Source organism: Cucurbita maxima, unplaced genomic scaffold (assembly GCF_002738345.1).
Source record: "Cucurbita maxima cultivar Rimu unplaced genomic scaffold, Cmax_1.0 Cma_Scf00005, whole genome shotgun sequence".
In the NCBI taxonomy this organism is placed as follows: Eukaryota; Viridiplantae; Streptophyta; class Magnoliopsida; order Cucurbitales; family Cucurbitaceae; genus Cucurbita; species Cucurbita maxima.
The window spans coordinates 4,413,320-4,421,840 of NW_019272021.1; the positions used below are offsets into that span (position 1 = coordinate 4,413,320).

Genomic DNA, 8,521 nt, shown 5'->3' on the forward strand with positions numbered 1-8,521 from the left:
AAAAAAAAAAAAAAAAAAAAAAAAAAAACCCAAAAATGAAATTGAAGTTTATGAAAACACCTTATTTTGCGAACCTTTTGTGCAAGTAAAAGGAAAACAAGCTCCATCATCTTCTCCATTCATTTGCGTATAAGCTAAAACCCACTGAAATTGGATATCTTCCTGCTTCAATCCATTTCTTTAAATCTCCAAATTCCTCTTCAACCACACTCAAATCCCTCAAACGAAACCGAAATCAAGAACAATTGGAACCAAATCAATCGAATCCCCAATTTAATTCATGGCTATCTCCGCCACAGGAAAAGCCCTAGCCGGCGCCGGAAACCTAATCCGCCTCCTCCCCACCGGCACCGTCTTCCTCTTCCAATTCCTCAGCCCAATCCTCACCAACAGCGGCCACTGCGAACCAGTCAACAAATCCCTCTCTATTACTCTCATCCTCCTTTGCGGCCTCTCTTGTTTCCTCTCTTCCTTCACTGATTCCTACACTGGCGATGACGGGGTTCTCCACTGGGGATTCGCTACAGCGTCCGGAATGTGGCCGGCGCCGGAGTCGAAGACGGTGGATCTTTCAGCCTACAAGCTTAGGGTAGGGGATTTCGTACACGCTACTTTGTCTGCTCTGGTTTTTGGGGCTTTGGTGGTTCTCGACTCCGATACTGTGCACTGCCTCTTCTTCCCGAGCTTTGCGGCTGCGGATAAGTTGTTGGTTCAGGTTCTTCCGCCGGTCGTCGGAGTGGTTTCGAGCGCGGTGTTTGTGATGTTCCCGAATACTCGCCATGGCATTGGGTATTTTGAGTCGTCTGCAACTTTCGGCGGGCGGGTTCAACGTGCATTATGATGATGAAGGGGAGTGTTGGGATGTCTAAATATGTAATTTTACAAATTGATCATTATATTTAATTGGGTATGATACGAAGCATATAATAAATAATATGTTATAAAGTCAAATATTTCTATATTAGTTATATGACTCAAATTACCCCTTTCCCTAAGGTTTATGGAGCTCTCGATTAGCCTCCCTTTAATCGAGGTTTACAATTTTTTGTTCGATATTTGAGAATTCTATTGAGATAGTTAAGTTCATGACTCTGATATTATATTAGGAATCATGACTCTCCATGATGTACGATATTATCCACTTTAAACATAAGCTCTCATGGCTCTCCTTTGGACTTCCCCAAAAGACCTCGTACCAATGGAAATAGTATTTCTCTCACTTATAAACTCATGATCTTCCACTAAATTAACGAACGTATGACTCACTTTCAATAATCCTCAACACCCTTATCCCTAAAGTTTAATTTCTTGAACTATGAATTATAAAGGGTTTTGGTTTGAATTTCTTCTAATTCTAAATTATTATTACTATCCTATTCAAACTATATTAAATAAATAATTTAAATATAAAATTTTAATTTATAGACTCGGTTGTACGTATTACTTTCATACGTACAACCAGTTAGTAGTTCGCAAGGTCAAATTCCACGTTTAATGAAAGGATTGAAGTCATTTTTAAAATTTTTATTTTTAACCAAAGTAATTATTAGTTAGCAATACATCTATTAATCTATTTTTAAATATTTAATTAAAATTTAAATTCAATCTTAATATATATTTAAAAAATTAAAAATACATATTTGTAAGAATAAGTAATAAAATAAAATAAATAATGTATTTATAATTATATTATAAATAAAAATATATTTTTTAAAATTTATGTTCCACCGTACAAATAAGTAAATAAGTAAAGTAAAGAGTTAGAGATATAATATTTAAAAAATATATTAGTTATGGAATATATTTTAAATATTATATCTTAATATTTTTTAGTTGATTTATAATATATTTTATTTTATTTTCAATATTTAATTACTCTATATTTTGGTTAATTATTTTTAGATATTAATGGCTTGATTTGAGAATATCATTGGAATTATAACCGAATATTCAACAAATACAAATAAGTTTATAATTTAACTCGAGCGGGAAGTTTTGTTTTGAACATCATAACATATATATAAGGTAAGCAACACAGAGAGTGAGATGGATGGATGGATGGATGTAACATTGAAATTCAACTAGGTGGCGGGTGGCGGGTGGCGGTCGGGTAGAGAAACGAGAGATATATTAGTGGGAGGAAGCTGTGTCTGAACCCCGGTGGTAGTTGCAGTGCAACGGTACCGTACGCCATGACGAGTATTAGGGAACCAGTAGAACACCATACTCGAAACCAAACCAGTCCCACCGCCAGTGGCAGAATCTGGACTAATGCCTTTGTTGCCGAGGAGAGGGCTGAGGAATTGGTAGAGGAAGACGGTTCCGGAAGGGAGCATTTTGATGACGTCGCCGGCGCCGGTGGAGGTTAGTTTCTTAAATGGGGAGGTGGCCATTTCCAAGGGCTTTTGGATTTGATTGGAGACAAGGTGTCCTTGGTGAGGCTACTTGTATATAAATTTGATTGATTTTTAAAATATTTTTTTAATTAAAAATAAATAATGTTAATAATAACAACCGAATCTATAAATTTAAATTTTATATTTAATTTATTTATACAACCATATATTATTTAATATAGTTTGAATTGATAGTAACAATAAGTTAGAATTAGAAGAAAAATTCAAAACAAGACTGTTTCTAATTCATACTTAAAGAAATTAAGAATAGGATTTACACACAAGTTTGCATTTTATTATTAAAAGTGAAGCTAATAAAAAATGTACATATTTATATTTTATATTTAAATTAATATTCATATAATCGTACTGGCTTTAATTGCAAATATGAATACTATTTGGCAACCTTCTTTTGTAAATTTAAATTAATTCAAACTTATATGAAAACTTTTTTCATTAAGGTTCAAAATCCATTTTTTTTACGTGAATTATGAAGGGTTTTTCGCATTTCGATATAAAGGGTCTAAGTTTTAAATTTTTTTTCATGGTTTTTTGTATTTTTGAACGAGAAGAGCTTAGACATAAAACTTCATTTTCGACCATACCATTATAAAATTGCATGGGTGAATATGTACGTGATTGCATTGATATTGCACATAGTGGTCTCTTTCTTGAATTTATTTATCGATTAACTAATTTTACATACATAATGAAGAATATATTAAGAAATTGAGTCAATTAGACAATAATTGAAAAACTCGAGAATAGATAATAGAAAACGAAACTAGCCCGATAGACTGTAAAAGACAATGTTATAAAAAAGTTGATATTTGCATAATACTATAGCAATGACGTGCAAGTCATTTTTTAATGAGGAGAACGTTAGCACTGAAACGCTGTAAAAAAGGCGAGTAGTACACCAACTTTGTATTAACTTTAATGATGTACCAAGAATAATATAAGAGTCTTCATAAACTCGTTAATTTCAATAAAAATAGGTTTACGAAGTTCGGGTTTTTTTTCTTTTCAAAATAGTAAGAACTGATAAACTTTTGTATACTAGCAAAAAAGTATCTAAGTATGCATCAATGACATACCTATTGAAGAACATGTTTGAGTCAACCTTGCAATCCTTTGCTTTAAATCCTTCTGGCCTCTGCTACCTTTATGTCCCATTCCTACAAACTCTGCCTTGACAATGTGGTGGTCGGAAGTACCTTTCGATGAAACGACCGAGTATGAACCCGGGACGAATTTAAATTTTGAATCCTGTGAAGCTAAGATATAGTCAACTCTCGTGCCATATTTGCAGGTTCCCTGCACATCTGTGTTGCAAAACATATGAAATGAGCAAAGATTTTCAGTATATTTCAAAGAAAAACGGTTCATGAGTTTAAGCAATGTCTCATACTTTGACCTTTGGCCATGATCACCACTGGCACACAGTCTCCTGCATAGTCTTTTGAATCTATGTACCCTTTTCCCTTCAAAAACTTCATCACTTCCACCTTTGGAGTCGGCTTCCCGACCTTCTCGTAGTACTGCAGTCGAAAAAACTTGAATTTATTAACTTCTCATGATCCACATAGAGGTTTCTTTCACAGACATCAATATATTTGGTTTAACTGTTTGGAGAATAGATTTTTTCAAGCATGGAGATTACCTCGACGATGTCGGTCCATCGTTCGGGTGAGTAATCCGATCTCTCCAAAGAATTGAGTCCACCCACCAAGAAGTGTGGAGAATCAACTGATTTTGCTATGGCATTAATCTGCCTCATCCTCCAATTCTCATCTAGATGGTCAAGTTGAGTGCAGTAGATGTTAACTTCTCCTGTCCCGGGCACGTCGATGGCAACCTTTAGCAAGTTTCTGTGATCCAAATTGAACTCAACCCATCAGTTAATCATTGCTACCATTCCCCAGAAGGTGAAAACAAAAAAAGTGATTATAGAAAAGATAGATGATTTTGTTAGGAATCACGACTCTCCACAATGGTATGATATTGTCCACTTTGACCATAAGCTCTCATAGCTTTGCTTTGGACTTACCCAAAAGGCCTCATACCAATGAAGATAGTATTCCTTACTTATAAATCCATGATCTTCCCCTTAATTAGCCAACGTGGGACTCCACTCCCAACAATTCTCAACAGACTTTCGATTCACGTTCTTGTAGTAAGTGATGGGAGAAGAGAAATAAAAACCTGAAATCATCATCATCAGCAATCTTCTGAACATTCCATCTTTTTATAGGCCATTTGGACAAAACAGCATTTCCATACTCAGGAGCCCAGCTCTCAGCAAATACATAATGCATCCCTAAAGCAGCTGCTAAATCAGATAAAGGCTTCATGCCTTTTGATTCCTCAGCCTTCACATCTTGTAAAGCCAATATATCAGCACCTGCCTCTTTAAGAACCTCTAGGATGGTTCTACCACTTGCCAAGTGATCTTCACAGTGCCAATTAGATATGGAGAAAGGAAAGCACACAGGAGACCTTACTGGGACTTGGCTTTTGAAGTACCTTTCGTCTGTCGTTTTCGATAAGCCTGGCAACTTGTTGATTGCTAACGAAATCTCATTGTCAGGAAGATTAATGGAAACTTTTGGCTTGCTTAATGCAGTACGCAATGGAGATTGCTTTAGTATACTCTTTGGGCAATGACTCACAGGGCTTCTACCGAACCCGAATGATGTTGGTTTCTCTGCAATGGGAACAGCAGGAGCAAGAGAGAACATGGCAACATTGAATGTAGCAACTCGAAATGGCCTTTCAATGACAGAACCAGGCACCTGGCTCTTTGTATAGACTCTGGCTTTATTTTTATTGCCTTTTTGTCGACCTTTTACATTCATCTTCCCAAATCTTTTGATGATAACTCTGCGCTTCGGGTGCTTCCATATCAGCCACCATAACCTTGAGTAGAGGCGCCGGAGTTTACTCCTCAGCATCCTCAACATTTCAGCTAAATGAAGGACCTCTCAATTCTTTCTATGGCAATAACGACTTCAAAACTTCATTAAATAATCTGGGGATTGGCTAAGTTTCCCCTTTGATATTTGAGACAACAGCAAGTCATGTGGGAATCAATGGAGATGCCACCAACAGCCCAACTAAAAAGCAGGAGCAACAGTGTAGTGAGAGAGAGAAACATAACATAAAGACAAGGAACCTCTACTTCATTACTTGAGAAGAAGGTTGACAATGGTGAAGTATTGTTGAGCTCCATTTTCCAAATAAACCAAAAGGGAACCAACTACTTCCACTGAACTTAGAAAAAACTTCCAATTGGACTTGACTCTTGAGTATGACAAAGCTCACTGTTTCTGAAAGGATAAGTATGATGTGAGAGAGTACTTTTTTCATACCTTATCAGTTTGAGTCTAGCTGTGGTGAAGTTTTCCTTGGCAGGTGCAACAGAAACTTTGAAATGTTTCATCACTTCTGAGTTGAATTTAATCTCTCCTTTCACCATCTTTATAGAAAAAAAAAATGGTTGCTTTGATTTCTGGCGACAATGAGCAGAGTTGATCAAATCTTGAACTTTCTCCAGGTGGTTGTCCTGGGTCCCCCTCATGTAATGGAAGTAAAAAATAAAAATGAACAAAAGAAAAAGGAGGAGTTAGACGTATCTGGGTTGAAAGGGGGTCGGTGGTCAGAAGAGAGAGAAGTAAACAAACACTGCGAAAAAGATATTTCGATGTTCCTAGCATATCATGTTACATGTACATGGTTTTTTTTTTTTTTTTTTTTTGACAAAAAGACAGCACTATCAACCCTACATTTCCTCAATCAACCATATCCCATGTGGGCATGTGTTTTTTTTGCAATTCAACCATATAGTTGATTAACTAATATAATTCCACAAACTTTCTAGGAAAATTCAATGAATAATTGAATTGGGAATCAAACAAACGAGTAAAAATAATTCGATCAGATAACGCCATTCCTTACGTACTTTTAAGATAGATACGCTAAATTATACTTTTGGTCTATCAAGTTTGAGATGATGTCAAATTAGTCCCTAAGTTTCAAAATTGAACAATCAAAATCGAGCATTTTCCCAAGGTTGAAGACTTGATTATTCAATTTTGGAACGTCAGACCAAGAGTTTAATTTACCCTTTAAGATGTATATGTATTTCAAACTACATTCCTTTCATTGAATGCTTAATTTTACAGAGCTCGCTCACGGTTTTGCATGGTCAAAAACCAAAAGTATGAATGAGCAAATATCAAGAGAGGCTGGTAATTCTTTAGGTGATATATATTAGGCATGTAAGCTAAAGAAACTCAAAAGGGGAGGTAAAATTGCAACAGGTCTGAATGAATTACCACCAAAATGTAGGACAAAGGAAGCAGCTACAGCTACATTCAAAGCAGTGCCAACACCCTAGTGTGGGAAGTAAATGAAGAAGTCACAGATTGCACGCTCTTCAGCAGAAAGCCTACCAGAGAGAGGAGAGATCCGTAATTACTGATATCGAGAAAACAAGGACGTTCTGAACATTCACTAACATTAGCCCTTGCAGCCCTGGTCCTTAAAAACAACATGCTAACCATCAAAAGGGTCACTCAATGCTGAAAATAGTGTAACAAAATTATTTCCTAATGATTCTGATCCAATTTGGTCCAGATGACAGATGACCATGCAACTAACAGACTCTTAATGCCTAGAACATCGTACAGGGACGGACCCTACAATAAAGCAAGAGACCTATAATACCATACTAAGTCCTAATCTCATCACATCAAAGGTGGTAAAATAATGCACTATAGCAAATATTATTGGCAGAGAAACATTTAGTAGTTATCATGTTTTTACTATGCTATCAGAGCTCATTCATTGCATTATGCTCATGGCCAGCCCCACTAATCTCAAGTATGGCTTACCCACCTCAAGATGGACCCGAGGAGACAAAAAGTCCTTTTAAGTCATATCTATCAATGGAATTAGTAAGGAACTTGTGAACCGACTTCAGCATATAGAAAATAACCCTATCAATTCAATAAGCTACAGCGTAAAATTCCCTGCCAATGGATTAAGTACAGATCAAACAACAAAGACATTACATTAACCAATTCCTATTTCTAATCAATGATTAAGAATTGCAATTAAAAAGACAATTCCAGCACAAGCATGTAGGGATCACCATCAATGAAAGGCCAATAAGATGCAAACGAACAACCAACCAACCTCGTTGCCAAGAAGAAAAGCGATTTTTGACAGCCACAGGCGTTGTCAAGGATCTCCACGGCACATATATCTCAATCCTCCTCCTACAGAACAGAAGAAGGCAATTCAAATTTCAAAACTAACCTATTGTCAAATTGAGACTAGTTAAGGGAAGAAACAAAGAGGGCATAACCTCGAGAAAACTTTGGGCGTCGAGAAGGGAGTGAAAATGGCGGAGCCGGCGGTGAGAAGTGGAATCATGGTTACCAAAGGCGTTAAAATCCCAACAGCCGACGAGGATGAGCTCCGATGCACCGAAGGCGATGGCACTTCAGGCCAAGGTACCAACGGTGTACATTTTGGCTACGTTATGCACCACAACGTAGCTTTCGATCCCCATTTTCGAATTCATTGGCGAATAACTCAAAAGTTGGGTTAGATTGATTGAATTTTTCAAGTAATCGGTTCACCAAAACGTCTTTAGTGGACGTCTGCATTGACCGATGATGAAAGGCGGGAGAAGGCGGGAGAAGGAGGAAAGAGAGAGAAACGAATAAGGAATATATATATATATATATATATATATTATTTTAATATATTATTTCCCGCAAAATTCTACGTTTATTTTTGCAAGTATCAAATTCTCCACTAATAATTTTTCGTTTTAATTTTTTAATATTTAAAATTTTTTAATTTAAATATTATAATTAAAATGTCAAAATTAACTAATTTAATTTTTTAATAGAGTCAAAAGATATACATAAGTGGGTAAATCTTCATATAAAATTTTAAAATATTACTAAAATAAATAGCTAAATTATTTTAAAATATAAAAATATAAAAACTAAATTTAAAAATCAACTTAATTATTATAAATATTAAAATACAAAAATTAAATTATTACAAATTAAAAACAAAAAAAAAAAAAAAAAAAAAAAAAAAAAAAA

The 8,521-nt window shown here is 35.5% G+C and overlaps 2 protein-coding genes across 8 annotated transcripts in view; one reads left to right on the forward strand and one right to left on the reverse strand.

Annotated features, from left to right (window-relative positions):
* The first annotated feature begins 64 nt into the window (after positions 1–64).
* Positions 65–911, forward strand: LOC111479291 (protein DMP2-like). The gene has a single exon (XM_023123847.1). It carries the CDS (start codon positions 281–283, stop codon positions 839–841), a length of 561 nt encoding a protein of 186 aa, XP_022979615.1. The 5' UTR covers positions 65–280; the 3' UTR covers positions 842–911.
* A 2,430-nt stretch (positions 912–3,341) lies between these two features.
* LOC111479590 overlaps positions 3,342–8,521 on the reverse strand; it is a 6,008-nt gene continuing 828 nt past the window's right edge. The window contains exons 1-8 of one of the 7 annotated variants that reach the window (XM_023124324.1): positions 7,768–8,103; positions 7,596–7,678; positions 6,734–6,875; positions 5,768–5,907; positions 4,602–5,512; positions 4,060–4,267; positions 3,808–3,937; positions 3,342–3,721 (exon numbers count right to left, since the gene is read on the reverse strand). In XM_023124324.1, the coding sequence (XP_022980092.1) occupies positions 3,471–3,721; positions 3,808–3,937; positions 4,060–4,267; positions 4,602–5,359 (1,347 nt within the window). In that variant the 5' untranslated portion in view covers positions 5,360–5,512; positions 5,768–5,907; positions 6,734–6,875; positions 7,596–7,678; positions 7,768–8,103 and the 3' untranslated portion in view covers positions 3,342–3,470. Of the gene's footprint in view, positions 3,722–3,807; positions 3,938–4,059; positions 4,268–4,601; positions 5,513–5,767; positions 6,939–7,595; positions 7,679–7,767; positions 8,104–8,521 lie in introns of those variants that run through there. The other 6 variants (XM_023124323.1, XM_023124321.1, XM_023124318.1 and 3 more) reach the window with 6 other exon arrangements.

Bases quoted from the DNA above. Each gene is read 5' to 3' on its own strand.
- LOC111479291 (XM_023123847.1), top strand. From the start codon at position 281: ATGGCTATCTCCGCCACAGGAAAAGCCCTAGCCGGCGCCGGAAACCTA.